This window comes from Oryzias latipes, chromosome 7, assembly GCF_002234675.1.
Source record: "Oryzias latipes chromosome 7, ASM223467v1".
In the NCBI taxonomy this organism is placed as follows: domain Eukaryota; kingdom Metazoa; phylum Chordata; class Actinopteri; order Beloniformes; family Adrianichthyidae; genus Oryzias; species Oryzias latipes.
In genome coordinates, this window is record NC_019865.2 from 29,267,340 (window position 1) to 29,286,832 (window position 19,493).

The 19,493-nt window shown below is 41.8% G+C and overlaps 1 protein-coding gene across 5 annotated transcripts in view; it reads left to right on the forward strand.

The window, feature by feature from the left end:
- LOC101170824 (extracellular sulfatase Sulf-2) overlaps window positions 1-18,902 on the forward strand; it is an 88,834-nt gene extending 69,932 nt beyond the window's left edge. For 2 of the 5 annotated variants that reach the window (XM_011472953.3, XM_011472954.3), the window contains 17 exons: window positions 1,464-1,614; window positions 2,103-2,202; window positions 3,280-3,355; window positions 4,109-4,237; window positions 4,474-4,530; window positions 5,841-5,967; window positions 6,444-6,666; window positions 7,874-8,075; window positions 8,519-8,615; window positions 9,738-9,832; window positions 9,901-9,963; window positions 13,065-13,234; window positions 13,423-13,565; window positions 13,641-13,764; window positions 14,668-14,704; window positions 14,849-14,905; window positions 18,258-18,902. In XM_011472953.3, coding sequence (XP_011471255.1) covers window positions 1,464-1,614; window positions 2,103-2,202; window positions 3,280-3,355; window positions 4,109-4,237; window positions 4,474-4,530; window positions 5,841-5,967; window positions 6,444-6,666; window positions 7,874-8,075; window positions 8,519-8,615; window positions 9,738-9,832; window positions 9,901-9,963; window positions 13,065-13,234; window positions 13,423-13,565; window positions 13,641-13,764; window positions 14,668-14,704; window positions 14,849-14,905; window positions 18,258-18,288 — 1,882 coding nt within the window. In that variant the 3' untranslated portion in view covers window positions 18,289-18,902. The remainder of the gene's footprint in view (window positions 1-1,463; window positions 1,615-2,102; window positions 2,203-3,279; window positions 3,356-4,108; window positions 4,238-4,473; window positions 4,531-5,840; window positions 5,968-6,443; window positions 6,667-7,873; window positions 8,076-8,518; window positions 8,616-9,737; window positions 9,833-9,900; window positions 9,964-13,064; window positions 13,235-13,422; window positions 13,566-13,640; window positions 13,765-14,667; window positions 14,705-14,848; window positions 14,906-18,257) is intronic. The other 3 variants (XM_011472955.2, XM_011472956.3, XM_011472957.3) reach the window with 3 other exon arrangements.
- The last annotated feature ends 591 nt before the right edge of the window (window positions 18,903-19,493 follow it).

Sequence of the window (19,493 nt, forward strand, 5' to 3'; positions counted from 1 at the left end):
TTTCCAACAATGGCTACATCCAGTGAAGCTGTGACAGAAGCTAGTACCTATGTGGCTTTGGAAATGGTCCAGCGTGGCAAGCCCTTAAGTGACGGGGAGTTTGTAAAAAGAATAAATGCTGAAAGTAGCTGACATTGTTTGTCCAGAGCAAAAGAAAAAGTTTGAAGAAATAAGTCTATCAAATGATACAATTACTAGACGAGTAGAAGATCTGGACAGAAACCTCTGACAGCAACTGGAAAACATCTGGAGGGCCTGGTTAACTGTACAAATGACACTTGTTCATTAAAGTTATTAAAAACAACTTTTTCTGTTTATTCATTTTTTTCAACAAAATTGGCCCCCAGTCTAATGTCGAGTTCCTAATTGGCACCTCTGCTACAAAAACTTTGAGAACCCCTGCTCTAAACCTTTGACTGTACATGAGAACTGGACTGAGTGACCCCGCCCCCCTGGCGCTCCAAACAGGAAGTATCTGCTGGATTTAAGAAGCCAAAACTGACCAACCAGATGCCTCAATAAAAGTAGGTGCCCTCACGTCCAACGTTTGAGTTGTTTGATTGACACATTCTCCTGAGCCTGCTTTCAGTGGAAGGGGTGTGGCCTTCTAACACGCTGACTACTGATTGGAGAGACTGGTTGCCATAAAAATGTAGACTAAGACCGACATGGACCAATCACAGCTTACTGAAGACATCTGGTTTCAACATGGCAACAGACATATTGTGGGAAAATGGCGACTGAATTGACTTCATTTAGTTGGAACCGGAAGCGAGGCATTTTCTATGAGTGCAGTTCTGATCACTCTGTCCAGTTCTCTGTTTACAGTCAATGGTCTAAACATAAAACAGAAACTCTGAACTTGTAATTTTTTTAATCAGGTAAACATAATAATATTTAAAATGATAATAATGTTAGCACTTGTTTGTAAAGAACATTCCAGACCCATGACCAGGTAATTCTAAACTATTGAAGTACATCAAAAACAAGTAAAGAAAAGGTCAAAGAAAGAACCAAAGAAAAGCTGTTGCAGCTCACAACCTAAATTCTACAAACTTTCAGACGTTTGAAAGGGAAAGAAACAAAGTCATTCAAATCCTGTGAGCCAACGTTTTTGTTCACAACGCTGATCACAAAACAAACCAACTAGGAAATGTTTTGCTTGTATTCACCAGATGAGCTCATGTCAAACATGATCACTACTTCAGCTTCTAAATAGTGGATTTCAAGATTGGATTTTTTTATTCTCTTCCTTTTTTTACATAGTACAATAAATCAGTTATAATCAAGCTCAAATTGTAGCTCAAACATGAAGGTTGTCAGCATCGGTTCTTCAGTAAGGCTGGTGGCCAAGACATTTTATTTTGCACAAGAACTTAAACAATGTTGAAAGTGCCACAGCTCTGTCCAGATCAGATTACAGAATGATGTGGATTACTTGTTTTGTTTGCTTTCCCATCCAGCACTCCCAGTTACAACTATGCCCCAAACCTGGACAAGCACTGGATCATGCGCTACACCGGGCCGATGAAGCCCATCCACATGGAGTTCACCAATGTGCTGCAGAGGAAGCGTCTGCAGACGCTTCTGTCTGTGGATGACAGCATGGAGAAGGTGAGGAACACAGTCATTCACTGTGTGTTCCACAGATGGGCGGACACGGCTAGAGACAGTAAGCTGTTTAAATATAGGTTAATTATATTCTCTTGCATCATTTTTTGTGTTTTATTTAAGATATTTATTTATTGAACGCACAAATGGATAAATTAGTTTACTCTCTGTCTGGGTAACCTTGTGTCTTTCAATTAAATAATGACATAATTATCAAAGTCACATAAGGTTGTATTTACGATAATGAAATGTTAAAGTGATTGGTTTTACAAAACTAACATGACTTTATAAGAAACATAAGGTAAGGGAAGCTATTATAAGGCACAATTCAAAAACACAAGTTCAAAGTCCTGCAAAACTGTCAATAACAATAATTCATTGTCACATGAAATATTTCTATTAAGCATGAAAGATGGATGTTCTTTGGATATCAAATAATACTAGAAATGAGTTCTCCTTCTTCATCATCTGAGTTGTTGTGCTTGTTGCAGCTATATAACATGCTGACGGAGACGGGAGAGCTGGAGAACACCTACATCATCTATACATCTGACCATGGCTACCACATTGGACAGTTTGGTCTTGTTAAAGGTTAGAGACAAAGCCGACTCCCACCTTCTGAACCTTCTTTAGTCTCCCACGGGAGTTAGTGACACCAAACAGAAAGAGTTTCTGAACAATGGAACCAAGGACTTCTGCCTGATGATTCATGGACTTGGAGCCTTTCACATATTTTTGCTGCCATGTTGATGACATTTCTTCAAAAGTCGTTCCTCGCAATGGTTTTAGAATGATAGATCAAAAGGTTGTTGAGATAAAAGAGTACACCCGAAGCTGTTGACGAAATGAAAAGGCTGGTATTTACAACAATACTTTGTTTTCACAGCATATGATGGGACAAATATGGATAAATACTAGAAAAAACATTCAGGGAGTTATTTGAAGCTTCTTGTGCTGACGAATTTAAATGATTCATAAGCATGATGTGCAAATACATTTTGTGGCCCTTTGTATGTCCTGTGTCAACTTATTCATTTCGTGTGCTTCTGTTGTTCTCCACCTCATATATGCCCTTTGGACCACAGGAACTGCATCAAACTCATTTAGATGACATAGTTCAGAGAGATTTCCATTTGTTCATGTAAATCATTAACACACTAGAGTCTGTCATGGTGTTCCTCAGGGCTCTGTACTTAGATTACACACTTCTACAAGATAACTGTCATCTCCTGATACTCAGCTATACTTATCTATTGTAACAAGACTTGAGTTTTGATTATATTTCAGTACATTCAGATAAAACAAAGGTTGTTATAGGGCCAGAACACCTCAGGAGTTTACTTAGTAACACCAGAATCACAATGGATGTCATTCCTTTGACCTCCACTCCCACCATAACAACAATTTTGAGAAAACCTTTAACTCTGACATAAATTATTTCCACAGAGATATTATATTTTATAAAACTGGAATAAGGCTTTTAATAATAACAATGATTTAAAAAAAACTGAGGTTTACTTTGGATAATACTAACTTAAACCTGAGACAGAGAAAAGGCACAACTGAGCCCAACATAAATTCAAGAAAGCATTCCTAAAGCTAACAAAGTTAGTGGGATCCATACTAAAATGAATGTATTCCTGACATGCTGTGTGCTTGTGCTTCCAGGTAAATCCATGCCGTACGAGTTTGACATCAGAGTCCCGTTTTACATCAGAGGCCCAAACGTGGAACAGGGCGGCATGTAAGCACAGCATCAGATGTTCAGCCTCCACCTGGAGGAAAACAGGACATTTCTTTATGCCGTCTCTTGAAGTGGGGTTCTGTACAGCACGGGCTAATAACATTTGAACACTTGTATCTTTTAAAAGCTCAGTGACTCTAAATGGGATTAAGCAGGTTTAGAGCATTGATGGAGACATGGAGTGGAGCAAAGTGGCTGTTGGGCAACGGCACCCCAGACCAACGAGAGTTTGAAAAAAGCTGGTGGTTGATTATCCAAAACCTTAACCCTTGTGCTATCCTAGGCACTTTAACATAAGGAGTTGGGTCATCTAGACCCACTACACAGTGCTCTGAACCTTTTTTCTTCAATGATTTGTGATCTTCACTGGTGTCCATGGATTACATGAAATCTTTCCACCTTTATCATGGTAGGGAGAACACGTCAATGTAAGGGTGGGGTCATAGAATAGCACAAGGGTTAATGCATTACTGAGGCTATGAGTAGCGTATACCCAGAAATCATCCACTTGAATCAAAAGAATACAAAAACCTCATTAGTGATGGAATAGATTCAAGCACTAGGCAGAGAACAGAACCAACTGGACCCTTCAGAACACTTAAGATAATAATGTTTAGGAGCCTTGAGGAGTAAATGGTTTCCATGATACATTTTTGCATGAACAAACGCATGAAGATCTGTGAAGATTTTGTGTTTGGCAGGTATTGTCATGTTGATGTTAAACATTAATGATTGCATGTGTGCGCTCTTTAGTAATCCTCACATGGTTCTGAACATCGATCTGGCTCCAACCATCCTGGATATAGCTGGACTCGATACGCCTCCAGATATGGATGGACGGTCGATACTAAGTCTGCTGGACACAGACAAACCCGCCAACAGGTAAACACACGTACAAACACACGAACACACTGCTGCAAGCCAGCTTTGAGCACACAGCGCAAATCATTAGCTTTCACTTTGGCATCTTTGGGATCAAGTAACCACTTTTTTCTCATGCCCTCTTCAATTTTATACAGAATACGAGACATTAAGCCAGGATTGTCAAGACCGCAACAATCTGTCTGTCAGATATTTCTCTGCAGGAACTACAAACTGTTCTCCTTTTTCTGTCTCAGATTCCAGCTCAACAAGGTGCCAAAGATCTGGAGGGACTCCTTTCTAGTGGAAAGAGGGTAAACCACATAAACTTATCTCAGCCCATGCTACCTGTTTGAGACAGGATTTCCTCTCATCGCTCACGTTCTGGCACTAGCTGCAGAGTTTAAACTGGGTTTTCCTTAAACTGTTGAGTTTTTAATCCAACATCACACCAACAAAACTGCCTTTCATAACAACCTCTGTGTGTTAAAGGGGGGTGGGTGAGAGGGGTGACCCACCTCATTTTCCCCCTGTCAGAATTTCTTGGGATCATCAGAGATTGGCGGGGGTTTTAGTGCGGGGAGGGCCGAGCAGTCTCCTTCTTTTCACACCCCATCATCCACCTCAGCAGAACACAAACACCCACCTGAGCACAGGTGTCAGCTCGCCTTTGCACAAATAGTTTGCAGGACAGAATGAAATGTTTCACATGTGTTGTTGTGTGCATATGTATGTGCGTGTGAGGTGTAGTTGTGTTGTGTACATGTTGACATTTTCTGTGGATGAAGATCTTTGTAGCCAACGGGTATGTTTGTAACATATGTGTGTGTGTGTGGACAGGCCCCGCCCCTTTTAGACATCTACACCGGGAAAAGAAGAAGGTGCATCTTCTCTCAGTGTTAGGTGCAGATCTGGGCCAAAAGAACTTTGCTTTGTGGGAAGGAGTTCTATTGCAGGTTTCTTCTTCCTGCTGCCACTTTACCGACTCTCATGGAGAACTTCATAGTTAGATTTTCAGGTGCATGCACCCAAACACATATTTGAAACTCTGTGAGCGATCTGCTTTAGTGGTTCGTACCAGCAACTGACTGCTCAACGGATGGCAAAGTTTCAATTAAAATGCTTCAGTCAATGTTAAAAATGCATTCTGAAATGACCTTTCCACTGCAAACATTATGCAAAGATGACGTGAATCACGGCTGTAATTTGATAAAGTGCTGCACACTTCAATTATAGATGTGCTGTCTAGCAGGGTTTATAATCTTACATTCAGGTCAATCGTTTCAGCTGGATTTCAGGGTCAGACATCCGCATATTCAACAGTTGTGACCTGATTATTTTGTGTACTTTTTATCAGTTACACCATCCATCATCTAGGTGATATAACCAGCTAAACAACCTGCTGACCGATAGTGTGTCTCAGCAGAACACAATCAGTGTGTGGAGTGTCTGCTGTGCTGAGCTCAATAATTGGTATTTACAACAAGTTTGGTTTGATGCAGACCTAGTTTCACTAAGAAGCTTTATTCTTTTCACATCATTGTCTTACACTGACCAGTTGGACAAAAAATGCTCCCTCCAAACCAAATAATCAGACACATGCCTGCCTCTCCTTTATTGACAGGAAGTTGCTGCACCAGCAAGTTGAGGGGAAGGAAGTGTCGCAGGAGAACTTCCTGCCCAAACACCAACGGGTTAAAGACCTCTGTCAGAGAGCTGAGTACCAGACGCCCTGTCAGCAGACTGGACAGGTACAGAAACTCGTGCAAATGAGCCGGAAGATGGTTGTTTAGAGTTCTCAGAACTTACATGTTATGCCCAATTCCATTAAATACCTCTAACTGCTCATTATTACCCCAGATCCTGTTTCTTTCCCCTAGTTTTGTTAGTGATGGGTCAAAGAATCCCTGAAATGAAAGGAAACAAGAATGAAACACTTAGACCTTTGAAAGCCACTCAGTTGAAATCAGTCATTTGTTATTTACAATGCATCTCATTGCCTGAGAGCAAAGTTTGTTTTAGGTGCACTCTTTAACAAGAAATACTTTAAACTCAGGAATCAAAAAACGAGGCTGCAGACTGGATCTCCCAGAAATCTCTGATTCCAGCAAAACCTTGAAGAGCTCCGGATGAAGCCTCAGCGCTTAAAGTTGAGGGTGATTTTAGAACCTCTGTCGTAGCTCCAAAGGTCCTGACTTTGTGTGTGTGTGTGTGCGTGTTTGTGTAGAAGTGGCAGTGTGTGGAGGATGCAACAGGAAAGCTGCGGCTCTTCAAGTGTAAGAGTGAAGGAACTAGAACCTTCCAGCGGGACACGGTCAGCCGCCAGCGTCCGCTCAGTGTCAAATCCCGCCTGTACCACCCTAAGCTGGACATGTGCGACTGCGACTTTGGCGACCTTCCACTTTTGAACTTGCGACGCTTCAACCAGAAGCCTTTCCTCTCCAAAAAGAGTGAGTTTTGCCTCTTCATACTGAAAGCTCTGCAACGTTGTTGCCATTATGGATCCCGAGGACCGGGTTGGGACATGTTGTCCATTCTAACTGTTAGTCTTGAAACTAAAATAGTTCAATTGCCAACATTACTTTGAAGTTGGAGCAGCAGTTTTCTGCAACATGGATGCTCCAATCAGAAATGTTTGAATGTGAGAAGAAGCTTTGTGACTCTTTCATACCGAGAAATAGCAGTTGGAGGTCAAACCGGATCACCAAAAGTTGGTCTGACTGTTTGTCAGAGAGTGCGGTGGAAAAGGGTAAAGTGTCAAAGTTCATGTTCGACAACAGTCAGCAGCAGCAGCAGCCATCGTCTCCATTCGCTGTTCTGCCAGTAGAGCAGTCATTGCTGAGTTCACTCACCCACAAAGTGGATTCTGCGCTTCATGTGGTAAAATAGGAAACGCTGAACCTCCATTGACATTCAAAAGTCTTCTGGATGCTTTCTAGAAAGCAGCTTTAGTGTGGTTGCAGCCTTCATCATCACTTCAAGTATGCAGCGGTGCAAAGCTGACCTCTACTGTCTAAAGAGAGAACTGCACCCAACGTACACGGATGCAGAGACAAAACCTCTGTTTTTTCTCTCTCCTTTAAAAACTGTGCCATTGTCACAAGTAGAGTAAATTTCAAGAGGTGCTTCCTGGTCTGTACTAAACTCATACATTAAAACAACCCATGGTGATTAATAATAGATACAAATACGTAAAAAGTGTGTTATCCTGTCATTAAAAAAACAGGATGTTATAATTACAATAAATTTGTTGCCAGATAACAGTGCAATTGTCACCAAAACAAAATCAGGTTACCCAATTATTCAGTGTTAAAATGGTCAAAAACAGAAATAACTAAAAAAATATGAAAGAAAACACTACATGACCACATTGCTGTGAATTTCTTTTAAAATCCACAGTTGCACAGTTCAAGCAGTTTAGAAAAAGAAGTCCAAATTTAATTTTAACGTCTAGCCATGTTTAAAATGTTTCTTGAAGTGGATCAACAGATCAAACAGGGAGTGTCTGTGAGTGTCCGGGGTGTGAAGTGTCTTTCACGATATCGTTTAAGTCTTTTTTTCAAGTGAGAAGCGTTTCTTCTTTTGTTTAGTGTGACACCTCCAGAGATGACTTTATTGGATCAGTGAGTCTGAATGTTTACTGCATTTGTGTGTCAGAGTTCAAAACCCAGAAGAGTTATGCGAGGAACCGCTTCAGCCGCTCCCTCCCCGGGGCGAACAGTTACCCAGGCAACAGCAGTCTGGGGGAATCGCTCAGAAGTTCTCATCAAACAGGAGAAGAGCTGGAGGAAGACTTCAGTGGAATGGGAGCCCCTCCCAGCACAGCTTTCCCATCCAGCTCCATCAAAGTGACCCACAGGTTTGCCTTTTTCTGTGGCACTTTCCATCCAGCGATCTTCAGAACCTGCTTTTGGGGGGGCTACAGCTACAGTCCAGTGAAGGCAGGGTACAGGTCGCCCGAATTCACTCACATGCACACCTAGGGGCAGCTTATCAAGCATGTTTTAGGGCTGTGGGAGGAAACTGGAGTGTCCGGGAACCCCCCCACGTAAACGAGGAGAACAATACCCCACACAGAAAAGACCCAGCCTGGATTCGAACCAGGGCCTTCTGGCTGTGCGGTGAGCGCTAAACACTCCCCCACCTCTGGGACATTTTCATTTTCTTGAAGCAGTCAGGGTGTTGGGGAGTGATCTGACAGGGACCAGCCGGCTGTTATCTGGCGTGTCCTGTCATGCCACGTGCCAGCTGTTTCCAGATGTGACACATTACAGTTTAGTGAAGCTGACGTCTTCCCTGCAGGTGTGCCATCCTGTCCAACGCCACGGTGAAGTGCGACACAGGAGTTTATCAGTCTCTGCAGGCCTGGAAGGATCACAAGCTGCACATCGACCATGAGGTAGGACTCTCTGGCACTGACCACCAATCATGTGTGGACATGGAGGTTACAGAAAAGTGCAGCAGCATCTGGAAGAGCTGCAACTGTCCCTTACAACTTAGTTTCCCTCATCCGAGCTAAGAAAAAGAATTTGACTTCACTTCTTGGTCTTTTAGCAATTCTTCCTTTTTGGTCCAATTTTTATAGTATTTTTGTCAGGAGCTTCAATGACATTTGTTTAAAAATATAGAATTCAAAGGTTTGAGACCTGACTTCTTTCTGTGAAGAAAATATTCTCTGACGTTGAAGAAATCACTTTCCTTTTCTTTGCATCCGACTAGTTGATTCGGTTAAAGGTTCTGCCTTGAATTATCTAAGATTTTCTCTAATTTCCCCCCAACAAATAGAAGTGTTTGGCTGCTGTCGCGATGAAGCCACTAAACGAGTGCAGCCTTTGAATTCAAATGGAAAACATCAATAATCTGGGGTTGGTGCAGGCGACTTCTATCTCAAAATCAAGCATTTGTCGTGGATCACTCTGATGAGGTCAAATGACCGTAAACCAATTTAATAAAGGCCTATACAAATGACCACTGGATTATGTCAAATCATTTGGCCTCATTCGCTGTTCTATAAGCAAGCAATGTGATGACGACGGTTTTAAGACCCCGGCTGGGGTCAGAAGGAGACAGACACAAGCAGAAATGAAAACACTGCTGAAAAAAACACATCGATCTCCTGGTTTCTGAATCCTTCAGCTCCCCATCCTTTTCATCCAGGTTTTAAAAACCCTCGTATTCTCATCCTTGATGTCCTTTAACCCTTGTGTTATCTTAGATGACCCCACCCTTACATTGACGTGTTATTCTTACCATGACAAAGGTGGATAAAGGTGGAAAGATTTCATGTAATCCATGGACACCAGTGAAGATCACAAATCATTGAAGAAAAAAGGTTCAGCGCACTGTCTAGTGGGTCTAGATGACCCAACTCCCAACGTTAAAGTGCCTAGGATAGCACAAAGGTTACACTGAAATGTGAACATTCTCCTGGCAGCAGCTGAATCTGAAAAAAGCACAGAACCGTTGATTCAGAGTTTTGACATTTTCCCTAAAACTGACCGTCCTCCTGTCTTTCTGTTAGATTGAGACTTTACAAACAAAGATCAAAAACCTAAGAGAGGTCAGAGGTCATCTGAAGAAGGTCCGGCCCCTGGAGTGTGACTGCAATAAGTATCTGTAAGTAAGAACGCCACGCCTGGAGGCAGATCCATGTTCCAGCGTGACGCCGGTGTCCATGTGCTCAGGTTCAAATCCAAACTGAAGAACAAGCTGAAATTCAGAGGAGAAGGAGGATTTCATCCGTTCAGGTGAGACTAACTCTCCTTCAGCTCAGCTGACTGCTGTAATCGTCAATAAAGTCTGTGATCATCATCAATGGGAAACCGAATGTTCTTCCAGAGTGTGCAGACTTAGACAAATGTAAACCTGTGTGGCTGAAAACACTAAGCGAAGGGGAATGTTCAGCACCCTAATGAGCTGCATATACTGACTCTACATAGATGCCTTTTTGTGAAAACATATCAGATAACATGTTCCTGTTGTATTCCTGCCGCTGCGCTTCAGATCGCTAAACATAAAAAAAAAATGGAATTCCGTCATCTGTCATTCTAAGTAGACATGAAATTAATTCATAAAACTGTTATTTTTTATTGTAGAATGACTCCTACTGGTTGTGTTTTAATGTAACGTGTCACTCTATAAGTTCATTCACACACAGAAGCAGGTCAAATGTTTTTTAGTGTTCAGTGTGGAAAAGATTTTCTGTCTTCATTTTTGGCCTCATAGTTCTCTTAAAATAGGCTCTGTCACAAGTAATCCAGAGCTTGAATGTGGAAACATAGTTTTAGCAGGATGTTTTAGCCCTATGTTGTTCTTTTAGTTTAGTTCTGGAAAGCGAACATACAACACAGGATGCAGACTCTAAAAAAATCTTCTCTGAAAAGCTAAAAACAAACGTCTGCCGTCTCTGGTGTGAGGGACAATGCATCCTCTGAGAACCAGGAAAAATAATAGATTTGTGATGAAAAATAAAATGTGTCCACTTTTTGAGGGTTAGAAATAAATACAAGAAAAAGAACATTTTTATTAAATGTCTTCTCACATGACCAAGTGGACCCGAAAGAGATGAAGCGGGTGGAGAAAATGGACAGAAGGTCTTTCTACGGCGTTTTCCTTCATTTTTATGACTTATTTTATGCAGCCCACCGTTAACATTTTTAGCGATGTTCCATTGTTCTTCATGCATTCTCTGTTTTTATAAATTAAGGAAATATGTGATCTTTCTTTTTATTATTATAATTTTTGGTGCCATATGCAAATGAGATAAGCATTAGCACAATGACAGCTCCTCCCGCGTCCTAACCCTCCACAGAATGACTTTAATTTTTGGAGGGAGAAAAAAAACTGTTTGTGGGTAGCTTTGGGGTCCCTAATATAATATCAATCCTAAAATTGACCCCCCCAACCAGATATTAGATATTTTCCTTGAAGGCAACATGGTGCGACAAGTGACGTGAAAGTGAAGTGAAACACCAGATAATCATCATTGTATTTCAATTTTACCATACAAGAAACCAACAAGCAAATAAACTCTTGGTAACATCAAAGCAGCAAAATATATCCAATACTCGAATTTATTTATTTCTAAGGGGTTCAGCAGTTGTGATCAGGTGTAAAACAGAGGTAAAAATAGCATTTTATGCTAAAAACAGGACAAATATATTTGAGATGATCATTGCTGTTGGAGCAGGGGGGTATTCCAGAAAGCAGGTTATGCTAGCTCCCACGGTAAGTTTGAGGCTAAGGAAGTTGATAACCTCAGTTTTCGGTTCCAGAAATGGAGGTACGTTTCAGGGTAGGTCAAGTTGCCATAGCAACTCATGGTCTGAACATAACCTGGTCCGGAGCAGGTTTAGTTGAAGCTTAGTTTGTTTTCATTTAAGGTGGCAAAATTGGATAAGTTACATATATATGCGTCACAAGGAAAATGGAAATAAGATCAGAAACTCGTGCGTTTACTTTGTCTGTTCTTCTACTACAAGCAGAAACTTTCTTTTGATGATGATGCAGCCGTATTACTTTTTTGATGGACGTATAATCTTCATACGCCGTCATTAATCTCAGACTCCGTCTCACTGAAGTGTCGCTCTTTCTTTTTTTTTCACCACACGTTTCCATGGTCACCAAGTCGAGCGTAATTACGCCAACTCATATCCGGTCTTTTGGAACCGACATACCCCGAGTAAGCAAGTTCAGGCGGATTTCAGCCAGAGTTCAGGGTTAAGGTCAGGCTAGTTTAAACATGCTTCCTGGAATACAACCCCAGTTTGCATGCACACACACATTTACTGTTCCGACTGATCCCTAGTTAAGTGTCCCTTAAACCGGATTCATGAATCCGTTTCTCCTCTTCCTCACTGTCATTTTCTGGAACTTTGCTGTCCTCACTTTCTGAGGGAATCTCCCTAACTGAAAGTTCCCGAGGTTTCCTTCCATAAAAGGTTGTTATGTCCATTTCCTGTGATAGTGAGCAGATTGTAAAGCAAAAAACAAATACATGCTACAAATACATTTTATTCAAATGACCAATGGTGAGACATGAACATGTGGCTTGAGGCAACGCTGTGCAGTAGAGGCTCAATTATCAAAAGCAGAGAGATTTAGAGATTCATGCAGTTTCTAATCCATTTCCCCCTAAAAACGTGCACAGGTTCTAGATTCTGATCGTATTTTCATTTGATTTATTTGCCAAAAATGTCAACAAGCTCATTTAACCCTTGTGCTATCTTAGATGACCCCACCCTTCCATTGACGTGTTCTCCCTACCATGATAAAGGTGGAAAGATTTCATGTAATCCATGGACACCAGTGAAGATCACAAATCATTGAAGAAAAAAGGTTCAGAGCACTGTCTAGTGGGTCTAGATGACCCAACTCCCAATGTTAAAGTGCCTAAGATAGCACATGGGTTAATGAGCACATTCATCTATAAGATGCACTTTCAACCTTCTGGAACAGATTGATGTTTCTTCGTCATGAACCTTTTTTCAACTGTCAAATGAAGGTGTGCTGCAGCCTGATCTAATAGAGCCCCCCCCCACTATAGCCTGTTGCGTGCTGAAAACGTGTTGATAAATCTTAGTCATATTGTCTAGTTTTTTTAATCACAGCGTCACATGTTTACTTGTGACGCCTTAGATTAGATTAGATTAGAAGAGTGATGAGCTAAAGTAGCCTTCTGCTCTATTTCTGTCTTTGGAAAACTCCAGATTATTTTGCTTTGGTGTGAAGCACCTTTTCAATGACGTGTCTTTAGTACGTGTGTTATTCCAAGATCTTCATCTTAACACCTACAATCCTTAAAGCAGACACAGAACTCCTTTTTAACCTTCATTTCTGTTCTGAGCAGGAAGAGCAGGGCTCGAGACAAGAAGGCCTGGCTCCAGAAGGAGCAGAAGAGGAGGAAAAAGATGAGGAAGATCATCAAGAGGATCAAAAACAACGACACCTGTTCAATGCCTGGACTCACCTGCTTCACACACGACAACCAGCACTGGCACACGCCTCCTTTTTGGACACGTACGGCCTGACACGCTCACATGTTCACATTTCCTCTAAAGATTCTGGTCAATTTCAGTTAGTTGCCACACTCCTGCAGAGTTGGACTTTTTTGACAAGAATGTGCTTTTAAATAAATGTTAGCATCTGTTTTCTGATCCCAGTTTATCACCAACGTCTGAATAGAAAACGGTGTTTGTGTGTGACAGTGGGTCCGTTCTGCGCCTGCACCAGCGCCAACAACAACACATACTGGTGTCTGCGGACCATTAATGAGACCCACAACTTTCTCTTCTGCGAGTTTGCCACTGGCTTTCTGGAGTTTTTTGACCTCAGCACAGACCCTTACCAGGTACACACAATGACGCACATGCGTGACAGACGCTAATCACATGACGGGCTGAGACTGTGCTGTGACCATCCGCAGTTGATAAACGCCGTGGGCTCCTTAGACCGCACCGTTCTCAACCAGCTGCACGTCCAGCTCATGGAGCTCCGCGGCTGCAGGGGGCATAAGCAGTGCAACCCTCGCACGCGCTCAGTGGAGCTGGGTATGACACACTCATACATGCATGAAAGTGCTTGTCTTTGCATGGACCTTGATTCAAATGTGTTGAAGTTCAGTAACTGGGGATCTGCATCAACCTCACGTGAAAAGTATTGATGCTGTGAAAATCCAGCAGCTTTAGTTACAAAGACTCCAGCTGATTTTATGTGGTTTTACTAACATTTATAAACAAACCAGAAAGTCTAAAATGTAAACAAGTCATGGTTTGAGTCTTTTGTTCAGCTTCAGAAGAAAGCTCTTGGAGCATTTTTCTGATGATGGAAGACATTTCTAAGGAAAAAAGCTTAAAACGGCATTTCTGAGTGTTTCTTTGTTCAAATCGTTGTGAATCCGGAGCAGATGAAATAATGCGGGTTAAAAAAGATCGTATTTGTCGCTCCATTCTGATTCACTAACAGACAAATAGATCCATGAACGTCTTTGTTTTCCTCCTCTGAGCTGGAATCTGGATCAGAACTAAACGGCTGCATAGATGCAATATTGCTGCCATTTTTGTTGCACTGCTAAAGTTAGGTTGGGGTTGTGGGGGGGCTGTACGCCAATGGGAAAACATGTAAACAGATGGAGGACAGGAAGTGGGGTTGTCCTGGTCCTGCCATTAACTCAGAGGTAAATTTCTAGTGAACTCCTGCTGCTCTGCAGAGACTATGTTCTAGAAAAAGACAGGTTTTTAGATTTTGTGTATAATGACATCATCGCAATCAAACGGCCACTGAGAACGCTTTGAAAATGGATCAAAAGAGGATCAGGACTTTCAAATGATTTTGTTTTTTAAGTGGAGCATCATTCAGGGTCTGCTCCTATGATGGTTTGCTGGTAAACATACCACGACCTCATTGCTTTTCCGGTTGTTGCTGACTCATTAACCATCGGACTGTCCTTTCAGCAGGCGGGCGGGCTCATGGCAGCTTCGACAACTACAGGTACACGTGAGAACCTTGTTCTTCTGCTGGATTCTTTCATGGCAAAGCTGAGGGCTGCTGGTGGTTGGCTTTAAGGGAGGGTGTGCATTTGTCTTTGTGTGTGTGTGCGTGTGTGTGTAACACGGTGTGTGTTTGTTGTATCAGGCTGTTTGAAAGGAGAAAGTGGCCAAAAGTCAAGAGACCTTCATCCTCCCGAACCCTGTGAGTTTGCTCTTCATCTGGCCTGCATGCTGCTTAGTGCTGCTGTCCGTCTGTGTAACATCCATTACGTTTTAACACTTTGACACTGATGTTTCCAGATGTTTCCTTTCAAAATACAAGTTTTATTTGAAGCCAAAAAAACAAAAAGATGACCTGAACATCCTATAAAAATTGTTGCTTTTACTTTTCTTAAACTTTTGACCGGTCAGACCTACAGTAGGTTGACTGATTACTCAGTGGTCTGGGGCAAACATTAGGCTATTTCTCTCAAAATGCCTGTTTTCATCCAGCAGTTCATGCACTTTTTTTGTGGCTGATGTGGGCCTCTTTTGGAGAATCCATTAAAACTCGGTCAAGGATCCTTTTGCAGATGTGGATTGTTGAGGGCCGTCCTTATGGTGTGATGGCTGGAGTCAGCATCAGTCATGAGACATTCCATCATCTCATGGAAGCAGACAGGGCTCTGTGACTTTGGAAAGTTGGGTAAAGAAAATATATTTAAAACGGAATAAACAACAAGTTGAACAGCAGAGGCCTTAGTCACATGCACCCGCATGGGGGGTTGACCTGTACACTGTAAACCGGAATAGGTTCAGTGAACTGTGAATCAGTGAAACTGATTATATAATATTTTTACTTAATAATTATTAGTTAATCAGAACTTAGAATGTTTGAGTTGACACTTTCACTAAATTTAACCCTTGTGCTATCTTAGATGACCCCCCCCTTACTTTGACGTGTTCTCCCTTCCATGACAAAGGTGGATGAAGGTGGAAAGATTTCATGTAATCCATGGACACCAATGAAGATCACAAATCATTGAAGAAAAAAGGTTCAGAGCACTGTCTAGTGGGTCTAGATGACCCAACTCCCAATGTTAAAGTGCCTAGGATAGTACAAGGGTTACACTTTCACTCTTTACTCATACACAATCCTCTCAGGGTCTGCCAGATCTATAGTGGGAGAAAGCCAGAGCCCAACACATGCAAACTCCACACAGAAAGGTGTTCTGTTACAAGGTCCCCCCGCGGGGTCTTGAACCAGGTCTTCTTGTTCTGAGGCAGGAGCACTAATTGCTGCACCACCACATCTTCAGTATGTAGCTGAGTTCATGTCACAATGTTCACGGGCGTACATTATGACGGAATCACGTCTCTTCATTTATATGTTTTGACAGCAAGGTTTCATTTCCTCAAAATGTTTTAGTCCAATAAAGATAGAACTGAAGTCAAAGTTGAATTGGCTTATAGGTTTAAGCTGACTTGACTTAGTGGCTACTTTTGAGTTCTATGATTATAAAACTTTTGAGCTCATTGTACTGTTTGGGTTTACAGTGTACGGATTCTGCAGGCTTTTGGGTTGTAGAGGGTCACAGAGAGGCGTGTCTGCATCTAAAAGAGGCTGTAGGAGTGTTTTGCAGATTCCTTGAGGCTCGTAGGGCCACCTCAAGAGACGTCACGAAAAGTGTGTCGTAAAGTATTTATAAGGCTAATGGAAGTAACACACACTGATGACGTACAGGTGATGCTGTCGTACCGTGTCCTTATGCTGCACTCTAGTTGTTAGTGAGGGTGTATTCAGACTGGACACATTCGGTTTGCTTAAAGTGAACCAGTTCGTTTCGCCCGATAATCCAGAATAAATGTTCAGTCTGAATGCACCCAAACAGACCCTGGTCCTGGACCAGGAACCGCTCTCTGACCCATCTTTGGAGGTGGTCTCGGTTCGTTTCCAATTGGACTGAGCTTCGGTTCACTCTGAGATTTCTCATTTGAATACAATTTGTTCTCTCAGCGGAACAACTGAACCAAAATGGCCACCGTAGCCGATGTAAACAGAGTAGGAATGACGCAACAGATGAGCCGCAGACAAATATAAAGCAACGATTGTATGCACACAAAACTGATAAGTCAAATCATTCCAGTGAGTGGAAACACTTTGAATTGAGCAAAGTGTCTAGAATGTTCTAAGAATGTTCCCTTTTGATTCTTTGAATGTGGAACAGTGGACTGAACTTTAGGAAAGTTCTTGTTTACTTGTTTGTTTGGACACACATTTCATTTACACTTGATTATCTTGAAGAAATCCAAGGAATCTGGAAAACCTTTGGCGGCACCGCGGTAGAGGTGGGTTGTAGAGGTCGAGGTAGAGGTCGTCCTGCAACCAAAGGGTTGGTGGCTCAATCCCCACTCTCCCCATCCAGCTGTCTCCTGAGTGTGGCTCATCTGCAGCTCACCGCTCCCCCCAGGGGATGGGTCAAATGAGGAGAATAATTTCCCCATTGTGGGATTCATTCATTTTCTAATCCGTTTTTCCCCTTTCGGGCTCACAGGGCTGCATGCCGGAGCCTATATCCCAGCCACTTGCTGGCGAAGGCAGGGGAGACCCTGAGCAGTTCGCCAGTCTGTCACAGGGCCCATTGTGGGATAATTAAAGTCAACTTTTTTCTTTTTAAACCTGTTCAGTAGCAGGTATTACTCTCTAAGTCACACTGGATGAAGTTTGGGATAAAGAGGATCTGGATCCAGTTTAGGTCACTGAATTGGATCCAATCAGAGCTTCTGAAATGAACCAAAATCTAAACTGAATTGTATTTTCAACAACATGTTAGGATATGAATCGAATCGTTGATAAAATGCATCATTACACACTTACCCTAACTTAGCCTTGTGTTGTTAAAGTGTACGCTGCAGCCTGTGGACCTCAGCTTGTTCATTGCAAAAAATGTGCATGAATTTTTGCTCTACGGTCTCACCAAACGGTCTACGACCTTGATATTTCGTGCGGGCCATCTGGATGCCCTGTACAGGTTTGGCCATTTTTTTGCCCCCAGACAGCCATTATACTTAGTTATTACTAAGGCTTAAACAGTCAAGCTGAAGGAAAAAGGTACTGAGCCCTCCGGGGGCCAGTGGTTAAAAAAACAAAAATTCTGATAAATCGTGCACACCATTTACTAATCCGTGCGCACCGTTTATTAGATTCCTTTTTTTCTTTTTAACCACTGGCCCCAGGGGGGCTCCGTAAGAAGGTTTGATGCTCAGTCGCTGAATCGTGACATCAGTTAAGTCAAGCAGCAAAATAGATCCACATCCAAAACAATAAACACAACGAACAGTCAAGCTTTGCCATTTCTGGAGGGGTTGTTCCTTCCAGCAGCAAAGTGTCAGGTTTGGCATAATGAAGACGTTTGACAACCTTAACAAACCTGGCTTTTAAAACTTTTCTTTCCATCTTCCTGTCACTACTCATGTCTAGATGGATCTCCATCGTCTGTCTGTCTGCACACACTTTAACTGAAAAGCACTTTCCTGCTGCCGTGTGGCTAAAGATAACTCTGCTGTGTCTCCAGAGGACCGATCTGGGATGGCTGGAAGGGATAGGGGGGCGCCCGCCGCTCCCACCCTCACTAGCCTACAGGAAGGAGGCGTGGTCACCGCAGCCTCAGCATCAGTCCGCTTCTGCAACGTCATTCAGCCTTCCCCACCTGTTGCTCAGGAAGACTCTGGAATGAAACCCTCACCCTTCCCCCAGAGGCTCCTACCATGCTGCCACCTCCTGCCCCTGTAAGAAAGAAGAAGAGCAGGAGGAGGAGAAGGAGCAGGGGATGCATAGCAAAAGAGTCAGAGCAGGAAAAGATGTGTTTTTAGAGGACCAGCAGCATTTTGCCCTGAGTTTTACCTTTCAGGTTTGACATAATCAACTCTCAGCTCAATAACCAAACCCCTCTTCATCTTAATGAGCCTCTTACTGTAAATTTATGCTTCCTTTTTTTCTTGACTCATTTTTAAAATAGAATTTAGGTTGAGCTATTTTGCACATTGCAAAAACCAAATTATGTTATTAAAAAAATGTTATTAAAATTAAACATTGAGAAAGTTTGGTGAATTAGTTTTGAGAAAATATGTCTGAATTATTTTAACAAGACATTTTGTTAACCAGGAGCAGGTTTATGCTCCTCAAAAACATCTGCTTTTGTACATAAACCACCTCAAGAGTAAAATCCCATTTGATTTTAGGCAAAACCGAAAAATATTCTTTTTTCTAAATATTAATGCTTAATGAAAAAAGTTTGCATTTTTCAATTTCTTGAGTAAAATAATGTGTCACTAAAATTAGTGTAACTATTTTTCCCTACAAAATATGACTCTGTAAATCTAATATATCTTTAAAATAGAAATGTATGTATTGGTTAAATTTTTTTTAAAAAGTCTCACGTTTTGGAGTTAAATCGGTTTAATCGTTCTGAATTTTTGCAGTAAATATATAGTAATAAAATCCTAAAAGGCTTGAAAGTTGTGCGAATATTAAAGCTACGTAATATTTTAAAGGTAACTATAAGTGTTATGAAAGTTTATTGTAAAAAAATCTGAATGTTTTCTGTGAAAAAAGTTTACAACTCTTTCATTGCCAATTTGCATCCGACATCAAATGGAACCACATCATTTTTGATAAAAATTAAATCATAGCATTTAAAAGAAATGTTGCTGCTGGATTTTTCCTCCAATCTATAATCCATTTGGTGCAAGTCCTGCAGGTTATAGAGTTCTGCCTGATGTAAAAGTAGTCATTTCCTTTCATTAGCCGT